This window comes from Pelmatolapia mariae, linkage group LG7 (genome assembly GCF_036321145.2).
Source record: "Pelmatolapia mariae isolate MD_Pm_ZW linkage group LG7, Pm_UMD_F_2, whole genome shotgun sequence".
Classification (NCBI taxonomy): domain Eukaryota; kingdom Metazoa; phylum Chordata; class Actinopteri; order Cichliformes; family Cichlidae; genus Pelmatolapia; species Pelmatolapia mariae.
Window position 1 is genome coordinate 62,073,831 of NC_086233.1, and position 27,018 is coordinate 62,100,848.

General features: G+C 39.4%; 2 protein-coding genes across 2 annotated transcripts; both read right to left on the reverse strand.

Moving 5' to 3' along the window:
• Positions 1-276: 276 nt before the first annotated feature.
• Positions 277-7,249, reverse strand: LOC134632505 (probable polypeptide N-acetylgalactosaminyltransferase 8). Its single transcript, XM_063481237.1, has 11 exons — positions 7,072-7,249; positions 6,286-6,619; positions 5,960-6,126; positions 5,200-5,386; positions 4,389-4,586; positions 4,138-4,252; positions 3,837-4,022; positions 3,496-3,633; positions 3,322-3,414; positions 2,583-2,753; positions 277-396 (listed from the first exon to the last, which is right to left on the reverse strand). The coding sequence occupies exons 1-11, from the start codon at positions 7,247-7,249 to the stop codon at positions 277-279; spliced, it is 1,887 nt and encodes a 628-aa protein (XP_063337307.1).
• Positions 7,250-8,372: 1,123 nt separating this feature from the next.
• On the reverse strand, positions 8,373-25,004 carry LOC134631863 (probable polypeptide N-acetylgalactosaminyltransferase 8). The gene is given in 12 exon segments (XM_063480421.1): positions 8,373-8,504; positions 8,616-8,758; positions 8,761-8,800; positions 9,324-9,416; positions 9,526-9,663; positions 9,867-10,052; positions 10,236-10,350; positions 10,480-10,677; positions 11,533-11,719; positions 24,383-24,549; positions 24,719-24,848; positions 24,959-25,004. Coding segments are annotated over 12 exon segments (1,575 nt in total).
• Positions 25,005-27,018: the final 2,014 nt, after the last annotated feature.

Below are 27,018 nucleotides of genomic sequence, written 5' to 3' on the forward strand. Positions count from 1 at the left end.
TCATGCAATTCATGCCACTTCTAGTAAGGGCATATACAACTGGAAACATCCTGCTAGGATTTGTGTCCCTATGTTTCGAATTTTGAAAAAGTCTCAAAGTTTGATGTTGTATTATAGATTAAAAATCTTTGGTAAAAAGAAAAATCACATTTCATTTTTAGATTTTTTACAAGAACTTTGACATTGAAAATATTTTAAAGAAAATGAAATAATGTCCACAAGAGGTCATCCTGGTGTAATTTATCCACTGCTCTATGAGCGGAGTTCAAACACACTTTAAAACGGCTTGGTTATGTGTTGACTTTGCCATCTTTGACCTGTACATTCCCGCAGTAGAAGTTTCTGGTTTGTAACTTCCAGGCATCTCTTTGTCTTTCTGTTCTTCAGTTCTTTGCCCTTGGAAAGAAAACACAAAGAGTTATAAATTCAGCCAGTTTGTTGATTTTATTTAATTTTTTATTCATTTATTTTCGTTGTCTGCCCTGTCAAGATCTGTAGCAATCAGAATCATTGTCTGAAGGACAAGAAAATGCCCAACAGATTTATTTTCCCAAGTGGATCATTATGAATTTTGCTCTACTGTACCACTTGATTGTCATAGTTTATTCAATCTTTATTATTTATTCATTTATTTATTTATTACTTTTAACTCATTACAATCAGAACAGATAGGAGCGGGAGATGGAAATGAGAAAGAAGAAAAAAAGTCGGGAAGAGAATTAATAAAAGGAGAGAGAAAGACAAATAGAGAAGAGAGAGAGAGAGAGGGAAAAGACACTAAAAACCAGTTAGAGAACCGGCTGAAAAAAACAAGAAAAAACAAAACAACACAGTAGGGAAATCACGGCAACAACCAACATAAGATGAGTAATAGCGATGGGGTTTCCGGCTCTTTTTAGAGAACTGGCTCTTTCGGCTCGGCTCACTAAAAAGAGCCGGCTCTTTCGGCTCCCAACTGGCTCTTTAGGTGGTTTTGTTGCTTTAATTAATTTATTATTAACAACAATATAAAATTATGCACAAAAGCAATTACTAATGTAAAAAAAACATGGTTTTATTTATATATGTTTATATATAAATATATACGGTGGCCCCTAGAGACAAAGCACGCACAAACTCCAAAAAGTATGTACAAATTCCAAAACACATTTCTAGCGTTAACTGAACTTCCAAAACAGAGCTACCTAGATCACTTAAATTACACAATTGAAAGCATATGTGTATTGTTTGCACTCATATATATTCAAATAATTAAAAAAAATGTTCATTTACCTGTTACTACCACACACCAAATCCGGTCGTTGGTACTTCCTGGCTTGTGTAGCCACTAGGTAACAAAAGCTCAACACTGCGCCTAGCATCCTGGAGCACTTCTGTTGTGTTTTGTACGCGTTTTGGAGTTTTTATTTGTTTTGGAGTTTTTACGTGTTTTGGAGTTTTTACGTGTTTTAGAGTTTGTATGTGCTTTGTCTCTAGGGGCCACCGTAAATATACTTTTATTTATTCACTCCACATAAAATGTAAAAAATAAATCATATAATACAAAAACCAACTATTTACATTTCAGCTTTTAACTATTTAAATTTTCAGCTTTTTCCTTTTAAACAAATTTAAAGTGAAACAACACAAAACACTGCAAACCACAGCACAATTAAATATAAATTAAGACATGAAAAAGAAGATGCACATTCTCTGTCATATGGGCCTGCATGAATAAACTTTCTGAATCCTTTATCATCTGCAACTGAAAATAGTTGTGGATGATTACTATACCTTTCTAATGTGACGTTGTTGTCCCTGGCTCTCTTTCTCTCTCTCTCTCTCTCCCTCCCGCTCTGTTCCTGTGCTACTGCGAGCGTAATATACCGCCCCTGCCCCCTCTGCCCAGCGCAAAGCACAAGGCTCGTGTGTGGAGTGAAGCGGAAAAAAAGTGCGAGAGAGGGTGAGAGAAAGAAAAAAAACCCACGGCTCCCAATAAGGAGCCGGCTCGCATTGTTCACTTCAAAGAGCCGGGACCGACACATCACTAATGAGTAACAGTAAATAATAAGTACTGAATTTTACCAAGCAGCATGCAAGACTGATAATGCATGATATATTTAGGGGCAGCGGCCAACCAAGATCGTGTGTCTGTGAGTACCCGTTTGTATACAGGCAGGTACTCAGGTGAGAGCACCTGTGTTTGTAAGCCTGTTTGTATTCCTATTCCATGGTTCTCAATGTAACAGTTTGTTTAGTTAGGAGACAAACGGTGTTCATTCAACCTCTTCTGAGAAATAGTAACCCATATGGAAAAGAAATAGTAAAAACTTATATGATTTACTCATGAAAGTGGCCACTTTCTCATTAGTTTCATATATTTTTTTAGTAAGTATCCAAAACATACAAGTTTCATTATATAATTTTTCAAGGGATCTTATATGTGTTTTCACTCTTGTATACTTTACATACAAGTTTCACACAAGACAGATACAAACTTTATAAGATTTATATATATCTTTTCCATATGGGAAACCATAATTGTGTTCCACATATTCCGACTTTAAAAGAACATGGGTTAAAAAAACATTATTGTGAAGTACCTGAGTAAAGTCCCAGTATATCCCCATTCCTTTCTGCACAGCCTCCTTACAGTTGTACAGGCCAGGCTCAGTTTCTTCTGTGCCTATGTCAGCTAAACAACGGTTGTCATTGTACTTATGTGCCTTGATTCCGCCAATGTAGAGCTCACCCGTTCCACGATAATATGTGAACTTAAAAAAAATAAGAGACAAAGGTCAAAATGATATTAAGATGTAAAAAAGTCAAACAAATGAAACAGACAACAGGGTTTCAGACCACAGGAGATGATCATAAGCATCTGTACCTTTGTCTGTTAAGATACATAATAAATACACATAATCTGAATTTGGCTCCGCCCTCCTTGAGGAATATTTCCCTATTCCACTTTGGACTGCTTCCAGCAGGACTGCAAAATTAAACATCACTCTCTGCAACTCCCATTCATTTGTACCTTTGTGATGTTTCTTGAGCTCAACCAGTGTGTAGCAAAGAAGGAACTTTAGCTTAAGCAACTTTGTGTTTCTGTGGACAAGAAAGTCTCTTAATGTCATGGCACATACACAAATGCATTTGCTTGGAATTGGACATCCTGTGTGTGATTTAAAAATACCAGCCGCACTGGAAGCAGTCTCAAGCTGAGCAAAGGTTTTAAAATGGTTGACTTTTGTTGGTGTTTTTGTTTGTTTGTTTTTATTTTAACTTTACGAATGCACCTCTGATAATCATGATTCTGGACAAACATGTCGCTACTTCACTTACTTGAGAAACATAATAGTGGCAGTTGTAGGCAATCGGTGTGTGACCTGGTACTGGACCTTGGTCTAGGCACATGCCAGCATCAAGGTTCTTCATCTGTCATCAGGAGAACATTAAGATAGATACAAGCAAATCATGGAAACATAAAGGTACCCGCACGAAAAAAAGTAAACTTACTCCTCCATATGCGAGTAGGTTATCCCAGGGATCCAGCTTAGGATACACATTATCCAGGTACCATTTGAAAGGTTTACAGTTCAGCTTTTCTCTGAGTTTCTTCCTCTCTGAAATGTCGCCTATGTCAATTCCATGATTCTGCAGGAACAAAGAAAAGGATGTGAATCGATTCATAGATTGTGACTGAGGAAGAATCTAAAGAAAGATTTTCCTTAAATGTCAATGTTAAAAACACAAAGAGCACTCAAAGCCTAACATCTCCTCATGATGCTGTGAACAGGAGAATGAAATATCCTTTAGAGAAAACATAATTTGCTGTTTGTGTCAATGCCTCAAAACACCTCAAATGGGATGTTCCAAGCCAAGTTAATGTTGTGCTTGTATTCATCCATCCAGATCTCTGCAACTCTGAGGGCATTTCTCTTCATGGCAGGACCCAGGTCAGGCATGTAGGGCTTGTGGGCCCTCTCGATGTGGGCGATCTTGGAACATGGAACAACTTCAACACTGCCTCCACATGTCCATACCTACATGAAAAAAGTGTACTGTAAAAAATACATATTTAATCCTTCATGACTGAATTGTTCTTTAAAATCATTATTATGTAAGAGAATTTTATAACTCTATGTGATCTTTACTCACACGAATTCCCAGCTCAACATTTTCTCCACCATACACTTTCATTCCTTCATCAAGGACTCCAATTTCCCCCAGAAACTTTCTATCAGCAACCAGGATCCCCATGACAGATGGGCTCCTAAAGTCAAAGAAGATAACCATAATTTACAATTACTGTATAATATTATTATAATTAAAAATTAAATGAAAATATCATAATGATAGAGATAATAAGGCTGTTATGTTGGTTAAACACTGATGTCACTTGAACTTACTTGCCAGGCAGTGAACCATCATTAAGTTTGTAATACTCGGGTGTAAAACTCTCATACATGCACCACAGAGCCCAGTCGAAGGCGTGTGCACTGGGATAATATTTAGTAACCTTGAGATCATCAAAGCTGACTTTATCAAACACCGGGGAAACCACCACAGTTCTGTCAGCTTTAATCTGTGTCAGCAGAGGTTCAGCCCTGTATGAAAGACGGGAAAAAAAGGGGGGTTAAAAAAATGTTACATAATAAGTGGAAGTCACACCCTTAAAGACTTCAGTGGAAGCACACACCCAGCTGTTGCATTTAATGTTCACTGCACGTGATCTCTTATTTTTCAAAAGATACACCCACCTGTTCAACTTTTAACTGATGCAGAGAGTTCGGATACTATGACAGTTTGTTGTTTAAAAATATTTCTTTAACAAAAAGATTGTCTAAGCAGCATCTGCATCATCACTACCAGCACCATTAGACAAGTTAATTACTGTCTCAGTCAATCTGCTCAATGGTTGTAGTGCTCAGTGGGTTACTGGGAAGTTGCAACTGTGTGTAAAGCTTGTGTGTGTTTAAGAAGGTAAACATATTAATCTCAGCAAGTTTATTCTGAAACTGTGACACAGCTATGGCCTCAAATCACTGGTGGCAGTTTGTATTTAGGAAACACATGACTTATGTCAGAAATATGATTTATAGATGTGTTCTATACTGCAATCTGTTAAACTCATGATAAAATGTTTTAAAAATGTCCTGATAACAGAACGTATAACATCTAAACAAGTGAATGAAAGCATGAACTTTGCCATGTTCCTACCACATCTCATGGACTTCAATGTGTGCGTCCAGGATGGCCACCACGTCAGCAGTAGCAGCCCTCCACCCGGATACTCTGGCATAAGCGAGACCTTTCTGCTCACTGTGCCTCACTCTCACAATACGGAGATTAGGGTTCTCCTGCTCAAGCAACTTCAGATACATGTCAAGGTCACCCTTCAGATTTTCTGAATGGAAAAGAGAAAATTATTCTTTGTTTTTTTGTTTTTAGTTTGTTTTTTGTTTTGCTTTTCCCTGGATTTTCGGCTGGGTCAGTGATACTATAGTCAGTGATTTCAATCTCTGCCCTGCAACAGACAGGCGACATGTTCAGGGTGTAAACTGTCTTTAGCTGTATCAAAGTTGGGAGAGGCTTCGGAAGCTTCAACCAAGCACGAAAACTGGTTTGACTACAAACATGTCATGTATGTTTGTAGTCAAATCAGTGCACTTCTCTGCAGGAGAAGTGTATTTGTGTATCTGTTTTAAATGTTAACTGATCCGAATGATCAACTATAATGTAATTCAGAGTTTTTAAATTAGCTGTTTGTAATTAGCTTGTGAATGATTACAAGGGTTTTGTACATTTAACAAATAATCTTTAGTTGGCTTCCAATGATTAATTTGAACTGGTGACATATACAGGAAAGGAATGTGAGAGGTGTGTACATAAGACAACAGGTACATTATCAGTCTGCACTCACTTGCAGTAATTTGTATGGCCAATCATTAGAGTTGTTTTTTTAAAATAACCAATTTACCATTAGAACTATTGTCATCCACCATTATTATCTCCTTCAGCAGGTTTTTAGGAGTGCGGTCGATGATGCTGCGCAGGGCTCTTTGGAGAACAGACAGGGCTTCATCCAGGTAGATGAGCACCACACTGAGACTTGGCAGGTCCTTGGGGTAACTCTTTTTCAAACACCTATTTATTAAAAAGAATGATATGAAATACCACTGTATTTGTTCAGAAATATGAAATATTTAGCAAGCGATAAACTGGGTGGACGTAGTTATTTGGATTTTCTTTTCTTTGCACATACACAAGAGAGAATGAAAAATTAAAATCATGTAAAAGTTGTACCGAGGATCTCTGGTATCTGGAAGAGGTCGATCCAGAGGGAGGCGATCACTCAGAAAAACATTGTACCCATACTTCTCATACAGGTTCTGAGCCTCTCTCTGGTCATCCTCAGAGAGATCTTCCCCCCATTTCTTGAACAAGTATGACCTAGGGAACAGTTTCTTAGGCTTTTTCATTTGGGGTGCCTCATTTTGGGGTTGGATATTTGCATCACCTCCCTTCTGCTTTTCTGCTTGCTGTTGGACCTCTGCTGGTTTTCTGTGTCTGTCTCTGTCCTCTTCCAACTTTTGCTGCATGACATCCTGCTTTTTCTCAAAACGTCTGAGTGCATCGTCTTCAGTAGAAAAGAACGAGCAAAAACATGATCAAGGAAATGGAACAGTTAATATTCCTACTAAACAAAACAAACACAATGCATAAAATAATTCTAAAATTACAGCATAAAACACATTTATAGTAAAGGTACAAACACCTGTTATAATTTGACCTCATCTGTCGTTAATAACAAAAGTTCAGTTAAAAGCCATTTATTTATTTTTTTTTTAATAACTATACATATTCTTGTTCCATGACTGCCTTTTGTATTTTTATCTTTCTTTTTATTAATAAATATTCTAAAAACTTGTTGTCACATCTTCAGTACATGTGTAGCCAATACCCTTTACTGCCTCTCAACTTATTTTTAAGATTTCAACTCCTTTTACTACTGGATCTCTTTTTATTTGTGGTGCAAATAATATAGGTACCATGAAATCATAATTAATATTAATATGTGACAGAACTCACTTAGATTGCTGATGCTTGCCGCCAGGTTGGATAAACTTTTGATCATACGTGGTGTGTCCAAATCTTTATGGGTATCCACACCAGGTTGGTATCCGTTCTTCAGAAACATGCCTAAAAACAAGAGGCCCACTATGGTCCCCAATAAATAGAATGGCCGCTTTGTCCACGCTCCCCTCATAGTGATAATACATAGAATGCCTAACAAGATAATAGCACCTCAGAGAACACGTACAGCAAAGCTCAGCTACTGACCTGACGGGATTGACTAGTTTATATCTACTTTGCATAGTATAAAACGGTTGGGTTAACTCTACATGGGCAGACTCTTTGGCATCCCTGCCCACCCATTCAAGACACAGGTGATCCTTGTGTGCGCTGATGTCACAGCTCCTTTAATAAAACACCAGGATTTCCATGTCACACCCTCATTTTTAACATACTGCTCAATGAATAGACAACTGTTGTGAACATACACTTTGAATATATTGTAATTTTCATTTTACTGGCTGTTAATTGTTTGGGTAACATGCAACGTCTGTTGTCTCTGGCCCTACCAGATGGCTGGCCACACCTGAAGATCATGCCACGCACCTGCAGCTGATCAGCCTCGTCGGGGGAGCTATTTAAGACTGCATCGGTAATACCTATTGAAATACTGGAAACTCAAGTCCCTCAAACTTGTACCAGACAGAACAAATGTCTAATTAAAATTAGCCCCCCCCCCCCCCCCCCCCCCCCCCCCACACACACACACACACAAAAAATGTCCTATGATCTGTGTTGGAACTGAAACTGAGTAAGAAAAAAACATTTTAAAACTGAGATATTCAAGCATGATTTTACTATTATGTGTGTACTGGGACAGAATATGTGAAGATGTATTTGCGGAAAACAGATTTGAAAAAAACAAACAAAACAGGTTTGCTGTACAGTGTGTGGCTGCATGAGGTATGCTGTTGTATTGAAAGGCAATGTAATTTATGCCACTACTAGTAAGGGCATAGGTAATTGGAAACATCCTGCTAGGATTTCAAATGCGTCACTTTGTTTCTAATTTTGAAAAAGTCTCAAAGTTTGCTGCTCTGTTACGGACGAAAAATCTTTGGCAGAAAATAATTAAATTGTTAGGATATTTATTAAAAATAACAACTTTGAGATTAATTCATTTTGTATAAACTATTTTCAATTTTTCACATTTCATTTTTAGATTTTTTTTTATGAGAACTTTGACATTGAAAATATTTTAGGGAAAATGAAATAATGTCCACAAGAGGGCATCCTGGTTTAATTTTTCCACTACTCTATGAGCAGAGCTCAACCACACTTTCAAAGGATTTGATTGTGTTTTGATTTTGCCATCTTTGACCTGTATATTCCTGTAATAGAAGTTTCTGGTTTATAATTTCCAGGTATCTCTTTGTCTGTCTGTCTGTCTGTAGCCATGTAGTCACACTCAGGTCATTCAACCTCTTCTGAGAAGCAGTAAACCATAATTGTGGTCCACATATCATGACTTTAAAAAAAACCTCACTTAAAAAAAAAACAATTTCAATATGTAGTACCTGAGTGAAGTCCCAGTATATCCCCATTCCTTTCTGCACAGCCTCCTTACAGTTGTACAGGCCAGGCTCAGTTTCTTCTGTGCCTATGTCAGCTAAACAACGGTTGTCATTGTACTTATATGACAGCCGCCAATGTAGAGCTCACCCGTTCCACGATAATATGTGAACTTAAAAGATAAAAGAGACAAAGGTCAAAATGATATTAAGATGTAAAAAAGTCAAACAAATGAAACAGACAACAGGGTTTCAGACCACAGGAGATGATCATAAGCATCTGTACCTTTGTCTGTTAACATACATAATAAATACACATAATCTGAATTTGGCTCCGCCCTCCTTGAGGAATATTTCCCTATTCCACTTTGGACTGCTTCCAGCAGGACTGCAAAACTAAACATCACTTTCTGGAAGTCCCATTCATTTGTTTTACATTTGTACCTTTGTGATGCTTCTTGATCTCAACCAGTGTGTAGCAAAGAAGGAACTTTAGTTTAAGCAACTTTGTGTTTCTGTGGACAAGAAATTATCTTAATGCCACTGCACATACACAAATGCATTTGCACAAAGGTTTAAAAATGGTTGACTTTTGTTGGTGTTTTTTGTTTGTTTGTTTGTTTGTTTTTATCTTAGCTTTACGAATGCACCTCTGATAATCATGATTCTGGACAAACATGTCGCTACTTCACTTACTCGAGAAACATAATAGTGGCAGGTGTAGGCAATAGGTGTGTGACCTGGTACTGGACCTTGGTCTAGGCACATGCCACCATCAAGGTTCTTCATCTGTCAATATGATGGATAAAAGCAAATCATGGAAACACACAGATTCCCACACATCCCGCAGGACTCGACTATAACAAACATACTAAGGAACAGAGAAAAGTAAATTTACTCCTCCATATGCGAGTAGGTCGTCCCAGGGATCCAGCTTAGGATACACATTATCCAGGTATCATTTGAAAGGTTTACAGTTCAGCCTTTCTCTGAGTTTCTTCCTCTCTGAAATGTCGCCTATGTCAATTCCATGATTCTGCAGGAACAAAGTAAGAGATGTGAATCGATTCATAGATTGTGACTGAGGAAGAATCTAAAGAAAGATTTTCCTTAAATGTCGATGTTAAAAACACAAAGAGCACTCAAAGCCTAACATCTCCTCATGATGCTGTGAACAGGAGAATGAAATATCCTTTAGAGAAAACATAATTTGCTGTTTGTGTCAATGCCTCAAAACACCTCAAATGGGATGTTCTGAGCCAAGTTAACGTTGTGCTTGTATTCATCCATCCAGATCTCTGCAACTCTGAGGGCATTTCTCTTCATGGCAGGACCCAGGTCAGGCATGTAGGGCTTGTGGGCCCTCTCGATGTGGGCGATCTTGGAACATGGAACAATTTCAATGCTTCCTCCACATGTCCATACCTACATGAACAGCGTCAAATTAAAAATTATATAATTGATCACTCATGACTGTGCAAGGGTAAAAAAAGGCATTTTAAATGACCTGTTCACTTTAACAAAATCCAGCAGGTCCAGCTCCACAACTATTCTTTAAAATCATTATTATGTAAGAGAATTTTATAACTCTATGTGATCTTTACTCACACGAATTCCCAGCTCAACATTTTCTCCACCATACACTTTCATTCCTTCATCAAGGACTCCAATTTCCCCCAGAAACTTTCTATCAGCAACCAGGATCCCCATGACAGATGGACTCCTAAAGTCAAAGAAGAGAAATTATTTTACAACTACTGTATATTGTTATTATAATTAAAAATAAATTGAAATATAATGATAGCGATAATAAGGCTGTTATGTTGGTTACACTGATTTCACTTGAACTTACTTGCCAGGCAGTGAACCATCATTAAGTTTGTAATACTCGGGTGTAAAACTCTCATACATGCACCACAGAGCCCAGTCGAAGGCGTGTGCACTGGGATAATATTTAGTAACCTTGAGATCATCAAAGCTGACTTTATCAAACACCGGGGAAACCACCACAGTTCTGTCAGCTTTAATCTGTGTCAGCAGAGGTTCAGCCCTGTATGAAGGAGGGGGAAAAAGAAAAGGTGGTGGTTCAAAAAATGTTACATATAATAAGTAGAAGTCACACCCTTAAATACTTCAGTGAAAGCACACACCCAGCTGTCGCATTTAGTATTCAGTGCACTTGATCTCTTTTGTTATTCAAATGCAACACCCACCTTATCACCTTTTAACTAATGCACAGGGTTGGGATATTATGCCGTTTTGTTGTTTTAAAAATAATTCTTTGACAAAAAGATTGTCTAAGCAGCATCTGCATCATCACCACCAGCACCATAACACAAGTTAATTACTGTCTCAGTAAATCTGGTTTGAAGACCATCGTGTAGTTGTACAGAGATCACTGCTCAGTGGGTTACTGGGAAGTTGCAACTGTGTGTAAAGCTTGTGTGTGTTAAAGAAGGTAAATGGTAAATGGCCTGTATTTATATAGCGCTTTACTAGTCCCTAAGGACCCCAAAGCGCTTTACATATCCAGTCATTCACCCATTCACACACACATTCACACACTGGTGATGGCAAGCTACATCGTAGCCACAGCCACCCTGGGGCGCACTGACAGAGGTGAGGCTGCCGGACACTGGCACCACCGGGCCCTCTGACCACCACCAGTAGGCAACGGGTGAAGTGTCTTGCCCAAGGACACAACAACCGAGACTGTCCAAGCTGGGGCTCGAACCGGCAACCTTCCGATTACAAGGCAAACTCCCAACTCTTGAGCCACGATCGCCCCTCGTAGCCATGTTAATCTCAGCAAGTTTATTCTGAAACTGTGACACCAGCCACCTATGGCCTCAAATCAGTGGAATGAACAAGTGAATGAAAACATGTATTTTTGTCATGTTCCTACCACATCTCATGGACTTCAATGTGTGCGTCCACGATGGCCACCACGTCAGCAGTAGCAGCCCTCCACCCGGATGCTCTGGCATAAGCGAGACCTCTCTGCTCACTGTGCCTCACTCTCACAATACGGAGATTAGGGTTCTCCTGCTCAAGCGACTTCAGATACATATCAAGGTCACCCTTCAGATTTTCTGAATTGTAGAAAGAAAAAGATCCTTCATAGAACTTTTTGTTTGTTTTTTTGTTTTTCCCAGGGTTTTTGGATGGGTCATTGACACTATAGTCAGTGAGTTATACTTTGGCACTGCAACAGACAGGCGACTGTGGCGGGGCGTGGTCTGCGATGCTGCTGCAGGTGAGATGGACGCACCTGCATGGCATCTACTATCATGCCTCTCCAACTTAGAAGTCTTTGCTCAGTCTGAGTTGTTGTGTTGGTGATGTGTGCGGCTGGCAGAGGGAAAGCTGTGCCGGTTCGTGTGTGTTTAACAGCAACTGTGAAATAAAGCATGCTGAAAAGCATTGAAATGTTACCGGGTCTGCCGTGGTTTATCACAGCAGACCTATTCCGAGTGTACACTGTCTCTTGCTGTATGACAGGTGGGAGAGGCTTCAGCCCTCTCATGAACCTGAACTGGATAAGCAAACGAAACTGAATGGCTAACTGGCTGGATTGATGGATCAATTTAAATGAACCAAGCAAGAAAACTAGTTTGACCACAAACATGTGTGACATGTCACAGCTTCTGCAGGAAAAGTGTATTTGCAAAACCACTGTTTTAAAGGTTAACTGATTAGAGAGACCAAGTATGATTCAGTGCTTTGTAATTATCTGTTTGTAAATATATTGTGAATGATTAGAAGTGTACTGTGCATCTAACAGATAATCTTCAGTTACCTTTTGATGATTAGCTTGAACTGGTAGACATAAACAGGAAAGGAATGTGAGAGGCATGTCGGGGAGACCGGGGACAATTGTAACACAAAGAGTGAAATGTTACAATTAACCCCATAGTCTGGATTAGTTGTAACATACCCTGGGGTGAGATGTAACACAATGAAATAAGGGTACTGAGAAAATCTTAACATGTAATCTTTTTTATTCAACACCTGAATGCACTTATCAACATTTATGTAGCTATATGTGTGTGTGTGAGTGTGTGTAGGAGTGTTTGACAGAGTGCAGAAATATAGCTTTTGAACATATTCTAACAAAAAAAGGCAACTTTTCACCAACTGAATATTTAAATCATTTTGTTTGGCCTTCATTGAGTCTGGCCTCATCGGCTCAGTGGGCATTATAACCTACAACTCTTGCACTAACATTTGAACATAATAATGAAGCTGAAAAAAATGTAGCTTTGGACCAACTTCATCAACTGATCTGCATGTGTTTTTGTCAAGTTTTTAATCACCATCAGAATCACAGTGGTGACAGATGTATGGCACCCCTGGAGTGCAGGCCTCATGAGCCCACAGAGTGCAGGCCAGGCACTTAACCCAAGCTTCTTCTGGCTTTGAGTTATTGAAGTTATCCATGCACACAATACAGAAATTCTCAACAGCATCTGAGGAATCTGTGTTGTCCTGTTCAGTGTTATTCATTTTCAGATTTTTCTTTCGTGATGTGGAAAGCTTGGATTGTTTTAGATTTGTGGAAGTGGATTTGCCTTGTTTCTGGCACAGCCTCTTCTTTGGGAAACTTATTGTCCTCCTTCTCTGGTCTGCTTCAAGGGCCATCTTAACTGGTGTATCGGTGAGTATTGCTGTTTGTTTCCTTTTTCTTCCCATTAAAGGGGTTTTTCTAGATCCAGCTTTTGGTAAGGGTCGCACATCTTCTGGGTTAAAGCCCAAGTAGGTCTGTGGGTTTTCATCACAGCCTGATGAGGGAGCAGCTTGGAGGTCAGTTAGAAGACTGGAGATGTGAGCATCTGGAGGAGTGGTGAGATGAGCAGCAAGAAGAGTGGACTGTTGGTCAGCTGGAGAAATGTCCATATGGACTGTTGGAGAACGACAATCTGTGACCTGTGATGGAGCAAAGTCACTTTCCTCAAATATGTTTGGATTGTATGGCCAAATTCCACAGCACTGGAATTCAGCCTGTATATTTTTTGGCGTAGCTGCTGCTGGAAGTGCCGTCCTGACGAGACCTGGTATTTCATATATTGTCATGGTCTTTCCTGGATTCATTCTCATCCAGGAATCACTTGCACTGTTCACCATCTTTTTCAGTGGGCCATAAACACTCCTGTCGAATGGTTGGAGTTTGTGACGGCAGTGAGGGGGAAATGTGAGCATCACAATTCCATTGCTCTTGCAGAAGTCAATGGCTGCAATTGACAGGTGTGAACTGTGGTTATCCATGAGAGGAATCACTTTTTTTTTCATGGCTGACCTTGGTGTGGTTTGCAAAGTGCTTCAGAAAGATGAGGAACTCTTTTTCTTGCATCCATCCTGATTTATTTCCACTGCCAATACTTGCTACTGGCCCATCTCTGACAAAGTGGTCTGCATAACATATGCGTGGGAAACATTGGAGGAATTGTGTTGCCAATGGCATTGACTGCACATACAAGGGTGACCAGTGAACCTCTCTCTGCTGATGTCATTGCCCCAACTTGTTTAGTGCCACGTTTTGCAATCACTCTGTCCAGGGTTTGCACAGTTGTTATACCAGTATCATCAATATTCCATATGTCATTTGCAGTTAAGTTGTGTCTCTTTAGTAATTCATCAAATTTTTTGAAAAACATTGCTACATTGTGTTTATTAAAACTGGTGGCCCGTGCCAGACTTGTAGCCTCTGCACTTCTAATGGACAAAGTTGGGTTTAGTTTCATTTAGGCTGAGAACCAGTCTTGTCCAGCCCTTGAGAATGTGTCCCATCACTTAGGATATTTGCATCCATGTTTCACTGATATGCCAGTTCTTTTACCTGTAATTTTAATCACGAAATATGTTAGTATTTCTGATATACTATATTTTAAATTGCCACCATTACAAATTTCTAACTTCCCCTTGTCTTATCCTTTATCACTTCCTCTGCTTACCTCACGTGGACATAGTTCATAAAATGCATCTGCAGCTCTCATCAGGTATTCTGTTAATTCTTTCTCTTGTTCATCAGTGAAGACCTTCTTTCTCCTACACGTGGGAGTTCCCTTGATCCCTGCTCTTCCAGCTTCTTCCTCTCTTTACAAAATCAGTACAAAGTGACATGGCGCATGCCATACAATTTTACCAGAGATCTATTGGACTTGCCCTGATTTCTAACATCATTTCATTTCTTTATTTATTTCACACATGGTTCAACAGTGTTTCGTTTCCTTTTTTTTTTTTTTTTTTTTTTGTCTGTTATTGAGATTTAAATTTATAATCTGAATACGTACTTCCTGGCCACATTATTTTATAGAAGAGAAGGTCTAACTTTAGGCCTACAAGGTCTTGACAGGAGACACAGGCTTGTGCAGAGTATGCTTTGCAAAAGTGAAACTGAAAGCAGAGTCTGAGTGCAAGTATTTTGAGCAGGTTATTTTATTATGCATTTATATCTTTGATTAAGCTTTGATTAAGTTTTTAAGTTTTAAGTTTTAAGAGTTAAGCAGTCTCGTTTACATTTTGAGTAACATCATTTGAGTGTGACATTTAGTCTAGAAATTACACATACAGTTTCAGTTGTGTACGTGCTGGCCTTCTGTCTAGTGGAAAGGTTACAAGGTCTAGCTGGGGAGCTGAGAGGTGAAACAAAGTGCAAGCAGAGGCTGACACATACACACACACACATTGTAGATAGACTCAGTTATATAGGTAAAAGTTAATCTTATGTTTTGCTTGCAATTGCAAAATTGTGCGTGCATAATCAAATCAAATCAAATCACTTTTATTGTCACATCACATGTGCAGGTACACTGGTACAGTACATGTGAGTGAAATTCTTGTGTGCGAGCTTCACAAGCAACAGAGTTGTGCAAAATACAATAATGTAAAACAAGCAAAATATAAAAATGGCTAATCTAAAAAGTAATAAATATATGTACAATATGTAAAGGTATATACATTACTGAATGTGTATACTAAATATGTTTTTCTACGTGTGTGTGTGTTTGAGTGTGTATATAGTATGTATATACATGTTTTACAAATGAAATAAAGTAAACAATAAAATAAGATATATAAAATATACAGAGGTTGGTATGTGCAAAACAGTGGTATTTATATACAGTATGGAGTGCATAATGTTGAAGTTCCAGTAGTGAGGGTGAGGTGTCTATGAAGTGTTCAGCAGTCTGATGGCCTGATGGAAAAAGCTGTCTCTCAGTCTGCTGGTACGGGACCGGATGCTGCAGAACCTCCTTCCTGATGGTAGTAGTCTGAACAGTTTATGGCTGGGGTGACTGGAGTCCTTGATGATCCTCCCCGCTTTCCTCAGGCACCGCTTCCTGTAGATGTCTTGGAGGGAGGGAAGCTCACCTCCAATTATCCGTTCAGCACACCGCACTACTCTCTGGAGAGCTTTGCGGTTGTGAGCGGTGCTGTTGCCGTACCAGGTGGTGATGCATCCAGTGAGGATGCTCTCAATGGCACAGCGATAGAAGGTCCTGAGGATGCGGGGGCTCATGCCGAATCTTTTCAGTCTCCTGAGAAAGAAGAGGCGCTGCTGCGCCTTCTTCACTGTTTTGTTTATGTGTACTGACCACGTAAGATCCTCAGCCAGATGTACACCAAGGAAGCGGAAGCTGCTCACTCTCTCCACAGCGGCGCCGTTGATGGTGATGGGGGTGTGTACTCCTCTGCATCTCCGGAAGTCCACTATCAACTCCTTTGTCTTTGCGACGTTGAGGGTGAGATGGTTGTCTTGACACCAGTGGGTCAGGGCGCTGACCTCCTCCCTGTAGGCCGTCTCATCACCGTTGGTAATAAGACCCACCACTGTAGTGTCGTCCGCAAACTTCACAATGATGTTGGAGTTGTTAGTGGCCATGCAGTCGTAGGTGTAGAATGAGTACAGGAGAGGGCTCAGTACACACCCCTGTGGAGCACCAGTGTTCAGTGTGATGGGGGATGAGGTGGTGCTGCCCAGTCTGACCACTTGGCGTCTGTCAGACAGGAAGTTAAGGATCCAGCTGCCGAGGGAGCTGCTCAGTCCTAGATCCTGCAGTTTCCTGTCCAGCTTCGAGGGAACGATGGTGTTGAATGCTGAGCTGTAATCTACAAACAGCATTCTCACATACGTGTCTCTCTTCTCCAGGTGTGACAGGGCAGCATGGAGTGTCAGGGCTATGGCATCATCAGTGGACCTGTTGTGGCGGTATGCGAACTGTAGAGGGTCCAGTGAGTCGGGTAGTGCAGAGCAGATGAAGTCCCTGACCAGCTTCTCAAAGCATTTGCTCACGATGGGGGTCAGGGCTACGGGTCGCCAGTCGTTCAATGAGGAGATGGTGGAGGATTTGGGTACAGGGACGATGGTGGCCATTTTGAAGCAGGCTGGGACTACAGACAGAGAGAGGGAAAGGTTGAAGATGTGTGTAAACACTCCAGCCAGCTGAGCCGCGCATGACTTGAGGACGCGGCCGGGAATCCCGTCCGGACCAGTAGCTTTGCGTGCGTTCACCCTCCTGAAGCACTTCCGCACATCCTCCTCAGACACAGTGTGCGCACTGACGTCATCCGCGGTGCGCACACTGTCCGGTCTCGTGGTGTTCGCTGTGTCGAATCTAGCGTAGAATACGTTTAGATCCTCACACAGAGAGGCCGTGGTCTGCGGTGTGCTGGTTTTCCCTCTAAAGTCTGTGATCGTGTTTAGTCCCTGCCACATACTCCGAGGGTTGTCAAAATGTTGCTCCACCTTGTCCCTGTACTCACGTTTGGCTGCTTTGATCGTCTTCCGGAGTTGGTAATGTGCGTGTTTGTAGTCCGATGTGTTCGCAGAGGCAAAAGCGGTGCTCCGTGCCGCCAGTGCTGTGCGAACATCTCTGTTAATCCAGGGTTTTTGATTTGGGAAGGATTTAACTGTTCTGGATGGGACGACATCTTCCACGCATTTTCTGATAAATCCGCAGACTGAGTCTGTGTACTCATCAATGTCTTTAGCAGCCACGTGAAACATTTCCCAGTCCGCGTGATCAAAACAGTCCCGCAGCGTAGACTCCGATTGGTCCGACCAACGGTGCACCGCCCTCAGGGTTGGAGCTTCCTGTTTCAGCTTCTGCCTGTAGGCGGGCAGAAGCAGGATGGAGCGGTGATCTGATTGGCCGAATGGGGCGCGGGGGAGGGCTTTGTATGCATCCCGGAAAGAGGTGTAGCAGTGGTCAAGAAGCCGGTCTCCACGAGTGCTGAAATGGATGTGTTGGTGGAGTTTTTGTGAGACTTTCTTCAGGTTACCCTTATTAAAGTCCCCGGTCGTGATAAACGCCGCCTCTGGGTGTGCGGTTTCCTCACTGCTGATCGCGCTGTACAGTTCCCTGAGTGCTCGGTCAGTGTCGGCTTGTGGGGGAATGTAAACCGCCGTAATAATCACTGCTGTGAATTCCCTCGGTAGCCAGAATGGCCGGCACTTAATCATCAGGTACTCCAGGTCCGGTGAGCAGAAAGATTTGACCGGGTGCACGTTCGCATAATCACACCAGCTGTTGTTGATCATGAAACATACACCACCGCCTCTGCTTTTCCCAGTAAGCTCCTGTGACCTGTCCGCGCGGTGCACAGAGAACCCCGGTAGTTGTATTGCGGAGTCCGGTACCTTGTCCGATAGCCAGGTTTCTGTGAGGTTTCTGTGAGGCAGATCACGCAGCAGTCCCGCATCTCTCGCATATGTGACTGTTTGATGAGTGTTGGCTCCACGCTGCGTGTATTCATTAAAATGTCGTCTAACTTTACCCGGCCGGATCAGTGGTCGTTATTTTGGAATCCCCCTCAATTTATGAATCTTAACATTTGGGGGCTCGTCCGGTGGTTGAGGGGGATTTTGGAGGTGTAGGTGGAGAGATCCGGGGTCCGTGGTGATTAGACGGGCAGACGCTAATCAGTGGTGAAAGTGAGGAGGCATTCCCCGGGGCATTTAAAGGTAAGACACTGCCTGTTGAAATATATTTCCAAAAGGTGTCACATTGGGCATGTCAAAATTAAAAGCCTACTCACTGAAATTACTGGTGGATGTCTGTTTTGATTTTGGTGAAAATCTCATGGAAACTGAAGTTGAAGTAATGATAATGAAATGAAAGTGATAAAGTGACAGTACTGAGTCAAAGAGAATAAAGGAAAAGGAAAAGAAATAAAGTGAGTTCGAGTCTCACGTAGAAAGTAGGGAATTTGGTCATTTTGTGGGTTAGAGTCCCATTGGTCAGTGGCTCTATTCTGTGATGGTCATTTTGTGGGTTAGAGTCCCCTATGTCCAAAAGGATAGGTCTGCCTGAATCTTACTCCTGTTTGGGAGTGTAGAGTGTTGGTTCAAATTATTCTAAATTTGTCTAGGACGACAGCGGCGTCTGTTAAGAAGCGCATTTTTCTCCTTGGTAACGCTTGCGCCTGGGCAGGACGCTGACCCTTGACCTATCGGCGAATAGGGATAGTACGGCCGACAGCCGGGAAGAACTTGGGAACCTTCGAAATTGCTAGGAGTTAGAGTCTCCTATCTGCGCTTGTTTGGCTACCTGTAAATTAAGTTAGGGTTAGAAATTTGGACTGAACAGTTAGAGTCTGTTCTGGTGAAGTGGTCGCAAAAAAGTCTGGGACTTTATCGGTTGGACCGTTATGTTAAATTTGTCGAAATTTGTTAGGAGCTAAACACTGTCCCATTTGGTTCTTTAGCCGTCAGAATTGTTGTCTGAAGACCAACAAGGATACCAAATGGATTTATTTTGCCAAATGGATCATCATGGCATTGCCATATTGGTCCATTTGATCAACCTTTGTTGTTATTTATTTTATTTTCAGTTGTTACAGATGGGACAGACATGACTGGGGGATAGGAAAGGGAGAAAGAAAGAGAGGAAGGAAAAGAAAAACAGAAGGGAAAAGGGACAGTGAGAAAGGGCACTTACAAAGACAAAGAAAAAAAATCTCCTGGATCACCTGTTGAGAGAAAAAGAAGAGAAAACAAGCAAAAAAAAAAAACAAAGCAACATACTAAACACGTTTCCTACATACAGATCCTCCTTCCCATTAATATAACACTGCACCCATGGGTGGAAAGGAGCAGGAAAAAATAGACAAGAATAAATTCTTGTTAGCACCTGCCCCCTATCTGCAATCCAATTATTCTTACAAGAGGGCGCCAATAACCCCCAAAAAACCCTCTAACGTGTGTCTTTATGTAACAATGCAAAACTAAACAACAAATCAGTATAATCAGCAATATACAGCTTAAAGTCAAACTTCCTTCTACTGTCCCCACTTCTTGAACACAATACAAACAAACTTTGTAACTTAAGAGGTAATGTATTATTTCTTGCCTTGAACATGAATAATAATATCTGTAAGTCTTCAAATTTCAGCAATTTCGATTTTATAAACATTTGTATGTTCTCTATATTTAACATTATGAACCATTCGTACCACTTTCTTCTGTAACAAGTATAGAGGATTTATATAAGTCGCATATGTATTCCCCCATACTTCAGCACAATAACTGAGATAGGGGAAAATTAGTGAGAAATATAAAATACGCATTGCCTTATAATCTAGTATATCTCTGACATTACCCAAAATATAAATATTTTTATCCATCTTTTTTCTAACATGTTCAATATGAGATTTCCATTTTAATTTATCGTCCAACACTAACCCCAAAAAACGGAGTTCAGTAACTCTCTCAATCGGAACTCCATCAATGGACAGAATTATTTCATCCTCTTTTATCCGATTTCCAAAAATCATAAATTTCGTTTTTGTTAAGTTCAAAGATAATTTGTTTACATCAAACCATTTTTTTTTAGTTTTTCCATTTCAGAAACCATTAATTCAGCCAATTCTTTCAATTTATCCCCAGCACAATAAAAATTTGTATCATCTGCAAACAAAACGAAATTTAACATTTTGGACACATCGCAAATATCATTTATATATAAATTAAAAAGTTTTGGTCCCAAAACAGAACCTTAAGGAACCCCACATTCAATTTTCAGTCTTTCAGAGGAATTGTCTAAATAATGCACATACTGGGACCTATTTTCTAGATAACTACTTAACCAGTTTAATGCAATTCCTCTCACCCCATAAGTATTAAGCTTAGAAATCAAAATAGAAAGTTGCAGCATATCAAAAGCTTTTTTTAAGTCAATAAATACCCCTATTGTATATTTATTATTGTCTGTTGCACATGAAATATTGTCAGTAGTAGTCATCAGTGCTAATGCCGTTGATCTATTTTTCCGAAATCCATATTGATTTTCACTTAATAATTGATGTTTTTCAATAAAGCTATCAAGTCTTTCCACGAACAGTTTTTCAAGTACTTTAGAAAACTGTGACAAAAGTGACACTGGCCTATAGTTGTTAAAACTATGTTTATCTCCCTTTTTATACAGAGGTATCACTTTTGCCACTTTCATTCTGTCAGGAAATACACCAGTATGGAATGAAAGATTGAAAATATAACAAAGAGGAGTAATTATACAGTCCAATGTCTTTTTAACTAACTTAACTTTTTAACCATATCTAAACCATCGCAATCAGTAGATGTCTTATTTTTAGTCTTGTTTAAAATTGCTGCAATTTCTTTTTCACTGATATCAGCTAAAAATATAGACTTAACTACTCTGCTTTCACCTTTTGTTCTAACTTATCATGTTTTCTAATTAGATTTGCCAAATTAGGGCCAATATTTACAAAAAAGGAATTGAATTCATTTACCACTTCATTCATGTCCTTTATAATCTTATTTTCCTTATAAAAATACTTAGGCAAATCTAAGGAAACATTCTTATTGCCTAATATCTCTCTGAAAATATTCCAAATACCCTTTATATTATTTTTCTTTTCTTGAAATAGTTTGTTATAGTATTCTTTCTTGGCCTTCCTCAATATTAATACTAGCCTATTTTTATAGACTTATTTCATTTCAGCGGTCTTTGTTCTGAGTTTTATATAATCGCTATATAGTTTGTTCTTCTTTTTGCACGCGTTTACTAGCCCCTTAGTTATCCATGGTTTAAAATTAGTTTTCTTCTTTCCAGTGGACAATGTTTTCCATACAAGGCCAAATAAGTATTTAAAAATGCATCATATGCGACATTAACATCATTTACATAAACCTCCTTCCAATCCTCTTCTATGAGATCATGTCTAAATTTATTTATTGCATCCTCATTTCTTATCCTTATACATCTGTCCAATTGCTCTTCCTCCTGCTCCTTACGATTTCTCATATTGTAATCTAAGGTAAAAAAACAAAAAACAAAACAGGTAAATGATCACTTATATCATTTATGATGAGGCCACTTTTAATATTATTCCCTAAACTATTAATAAAAATATGATCAATTAATGTTGCTGATGTATCCGTTATTCTACTCGGCTTTGAAATCAGAGGGTATAATCCATTTCCAAGAAATAATTCTAAAAAGTCTGATGCCATCTTGTGATTAGTTTCTTATAGAAAATCAATATTATAATCCCCACACAAACAGAAAGTCTTATTTCCCTTAGCCCTACTTAATAAATCTTCCACTACATCTATAAATTTTTCTGTCAGTGTTCCAGGCTTTTTATATATACACGTAACAATTATATTACTTCTCCTTTCCATTTCTAGTTCTACTGTAACAGTCTCCATTAAGTCGTCAATAACCATAGACATATCTTTAAGTTGTTTACATTTCAGATCACAGTTAACAAAAAGTGCCACCCCTCCTGCCTTCTTATTAGATCTATTTATGTAATATAACTCATACCCATCAATATAAAAATCAAAGCCCCTTTTCTCATCTAGCCATGTTTCAGATAAAGCAATTACTTTAAATTTGCCTCTCAAACTATGCAAAAAAATCATTAATCGGAGCAAAATTTTTATAGCGGTTTCTACAATTAAAATGAATTAAAGAAAATATATTACTTATATCAACGTTATCTCTAAATTGCTCCTCCGTATAATATTCACATGTCTCATTAATTGTGTTAAGCACATTCCCTTCTAGATCAATATTGGCTTCAAAGTCATATCATTTATAATCTAAATCATCGCTCATTATAAATGAGTATTCTTTAAATGACTATTATTCTCACAAAAAAAAACAAAAAAAAAAGAAACAACATTAGCAGTCGTGCATTTGTCTACCAACATAAAGAGAAAATCCGGTGATCTTATCACAGTCCCATGTCCAAATTACAACCTGACTCTGGTCCTCTTCCATACAGTCGACTCCAGTAGTATTATCTCTTATATATATCCAATTCCTCGAGATCCTTAATCGTGATGACCTTAGCTTCTTCTGGTGTTCCATGAAGCTTTATCATCACTTTACAGTTTCTCGTCCAAGTTGCTTGGATTGTTTTTTCCTTCCGTAATATGCGAGCTTGTCTGGCGATGTCTGCATTCTTTTTTGTAAGATGTTCATTCAAGTATACTCCGCTTCCTCTCAGTTGTCTGGACTGCCTCAGTAAGTCAGTTTTGTGTTTTCGATTTACAAATCTCACTACTATCACTGGAGGTGCTTTACCATTCTTTCTGGGAAGGGTATAGCATAGTTACTGTGCAGGGCAAGTTTTTTGCTCGCAAAAAACTCCACAACTTGCCGCTCCAGTGTTTGCAGCTCCTCTACCGGGGGCTCATCACCACCAGTTTTTACACACGATCCCAGTCTCGATGACTCTCGCGTAATTCCTATGTTTGGTTTCCAGACCAGTAGTGATGACATCCTCAAGTCGTGTCTGGTGTTCCAACTCGTCCACTCTCCTTTCTAAGAGTTGGATTTTCTTGTCTTTCTCCGTAATCAAGTTTTTTAGTTCTTTAATTTGGTCCATCAGAGACGTAAGTAATCCTTGTTGCTTAATTACTTTCTCGACATCCGTCGACAATGAATTAAGTGAAAGCTTGATCTCCTCCAAATCCTCTTCGATTTTCTTCATTTTTGTCATTTTCTCCTCTTTTAGATATCTATCCTTTGTTTATTCTTTTACCTTTGTTACTATTACCTAATTCCAGGCAGGATCTATACTTAGAATTACATAAAATTAATTATAATCACCAAACAATTTCACCACGCCACCCGCCTGTAGCTGCGCCCGCCATCTATGCCCAGCTGATGCTCTCTCCAAAATACTGAGAGGCACCCCTCAGTCAGTCTTTCTTTTCCATGACCTAGGCATACTGTAATTCAAAGAAAACAAAAAAATATGAGTTAAATTAATAGTGGGGTAAGTTGTAACATTTGCATGGTTGTCACAACTAACCCAGACAGTTGTTGTTGTTACAACTGACCCAGACTCTTATAGCCACAATCTAGCTAACATTACAGCTAACGGCTAAAACATTAGCACTAAAGACATGCACAGAATATATCCCCATAGACATACAAATAACATAATTTAAGTTTGATGAGTTTAACTGCAAAGCAGATAATGCTATTAGAAAATGAAATAAAGTCAAAAAAATTACTTTTTGGCATACAAATTAGTTTATTTTCTTCTTAAATTGTCCGTGTTTGTCAAAGGCTGCTGATTTTTCACAAGTGATAGAAGAACTGAATTGGGCATGACATGACATGACATGATTTAAAACTTAGCCCTGATTGGAGAAATTAGAAGTGTTACAACTGACCCACGTTATAGCTATCCCCGGTCTCCCCTACATAAGACAACAGGTACATTATCAGTCTGCACTCTATAATTAGAGTTTGTTTTTAAAATAAACGACTTACCATTAGAACTATTGTCATCCACCATTATTATCTCCTTCAGCAGGTTTTTAGGAGTGCGGTCGATGATGCTGCGCAGGGCTCTTTGGAGAACAGACAGGGCTTCATCCAGGTAGATGAGCACCACACTGAGACTTGGCAGGTCCTTGGGGTAACTCTTTTTCAAACACCTATTTATTAAAAAGAATGATATGAAATACCACTGTATTTGATCAGAAAGGTGAAATATTTTAGCAAGAAATAAACTGGGTGGACTAAATTGTCTCGATTTTTGTTTTTAACTTTGCATGTACACAAGAGAGAACGAAAGATTAAAATCCTGAAAAATAAAACTTGTACCGAGGATCTCTGGTATCTGGAAGAGGTCGATCCAGAGGGAGGCGATCACTCAGAAAAACATTGTACCCATACTTCACAAACAGGCTCTGAGCCTCTCTTTGGTCATCCTCAGAGAAATCTTCCCTCCATTTGTCAAATCAAATCAAATCACTTTTATTGTCACATCACATGTGCAGGTACACTGGTACAGCACATGCAAGTGAAATTCTTGTGTGCAAGCTTCACAAGCAACAGAGTTGTGCTTGAACAAGAATGACTTAGGGAACAGTTTTTCAGACTTTTTCATTTGAGCTGTTTCATTTTTGGGTTGAATATTTACATCACCTTTCTTCTGCTTCTCTGCTTGCTTTTGGACCTCTGCTGATTTTCTGTCTGTCGCTGTCTTTGTCACGACTAGCAGGGCAGGCTGTGTGTAATTTAATGAAAGACCCAAGATGCAGGCAGATTTTAGATGCGAGTGAGTTTTATTAGGGAGGTGAAACAAAGAGAAACGCAGTGGGCATGACACCGAACCTAAGGATTACCTAAACTGGAGAAAACTAACAAAAGACCAGAAATGGAGATGCAGGGAGACTCAGGGAAACTACACAGGAAAATGCAGGGAAATGCACAGACGAACCAGCAACGCACACAAGAAAACACAGGGCTTAAATACACACAGGGCAATCAGGGAATGGGAGACAGGAGGGAGTCACAGCTGGGATAAATTAGACATGATGAGACAAGGGGAAGCAAAATTAGACACAGAGTAAAAAAACACAATCAAGGAATTTTAATAGTTAATATTCCTACTCAACAAAAGAAACACTGCACAAGAAAATACTGAAAACTAGAGCATAAAAAGCACATTTATAGAAAAGGGACAAACACCTGTGTTATAATTTGACCTCGTATGTCATTAACAAACTGCAAAAGTTCAGTTAAAATCCATTTCTTTCTTTCATAACTACACATACTGTTCTTCCGTGAATGTTTTTGTTTGTTTGTTTGTTTGTTTTATCACAACTTATTGTCATGTATTCAATACATGTGCAGGCAATACCCTTTACTGCGTCTCAACTTGTTTTTACGATTTTAACTCCTTTTATTACTTGATCTCTCTTCCTTTTTATGATGCAAATACTGGGGGTACCATGAAATCATAATTAATATTAATATGTGACTGAACTCACTTAGATAGGTTGGAAAAACTCCTGATCATATGTGGTGTTTCCAAATCTTTATTGGTATCCACACCATGTTTGTATCCGTTCTTCAGAAACATGCCCAAAAAGGGGATGACCAGTATGGTCCCCAGCAAAAAAAAAAATGTCCGTTTTGTCCACATTCCCCTCATGGTGGTAACACACTGACCTCCTAGTCAGATAATAAAACTTCAGAGACACTAAGCTACTGAACTGCTGAGATCGAGTAGTTTGTACAGACTGTGGTTCATGTAAATTCAGCTGAAAATGACCCCCAAGTAAGAACAATAGCCAGTTTACCCATGAAACCCTTACAGTGATAGGTGATAGAATGCCTAAAAAGATAATAACACCTCAGAGGACACACACGGAAAACTCACCTACTGACCTGACAACATCTACTAGTTTGTACCCGTTTTGCATAGCATAAAACCTCTAGGTTACATTTACATGGGCAGAGTCTTTGGCATCCCTGCCCGCTCATTACAGGCACAGGTGTTCCTCGTGTGTGTTGATGTCACAGCTCATTTAACAAAATACCTGAAATTATTACTAGTTATTATTATTAAGATTGCTATTATAATCTTCAGTTTACTGGCTGTTAATTGTCAATTGTGTGGGTAACATGTAACTTCTGTTGTCTCAGTACTTGATGTCTGATAATCTTAGGTGCAGAGCAGTAATGTAGAGCTAACCATAGCTGTCTAATACATTTATGTTAAACTCATCCAATATCATAGTTCACGGACAGGAGGTGTATGCAACAAAGGTATGTAATGACATTTCACATCACTCTTTTCACACCCTACACGATCTGTCATCAGTTGACATCCTGTAGGACAGCCATTCCCAAAGTCAAGCTCTTCAGAATAAAAGTAAAAGAAATGTTTATTAAAGGGTAGGTGTGTTCAGATATCTGTTTGTCACAGTTAATTTGGAGTGAAGTCACATCTGAAACTCTGAGAATGTTATTACCCCATCTAAAGTCCATGTTAAGCTACCTGAGTTTACCCAGCCTTAAAAATGTGTACAAATGGATTTGTTTAACCCTGTAAGACCCAACCCATCAAAAAATAGCCAGAAATTCAGATTTTTTGGAACTGAGATGTTTATTAA

What these genes read in the sequence shown, in the direction of transcription:
- LOC134632505 (XM_063481237.1), bottom strand. Translation starts at nt 7,249, where the DNA reads ATGAGGGGAGCGTGGACAAAGCGGCCATTCTATTTATTGGGGACCATA. An exon ending in ATGTTGAGCTGGGAATTCGT is followed by an intron (nt 4,023 to 4,137) that starts GTGAGTAAAGAT and finishes TTTTTCATGTAG; the next exon opens with GTATGGACATGTGGAGGCAG. An exon ending in CTTGGAACATCCCATTTGAG is followed by an intron (nt 3,634 to 3,836) that starts GTGTTTTGAGGC and finishes TTGTTCCTGCAG; the next exon opens with AATCATGGAATTGACATAGG.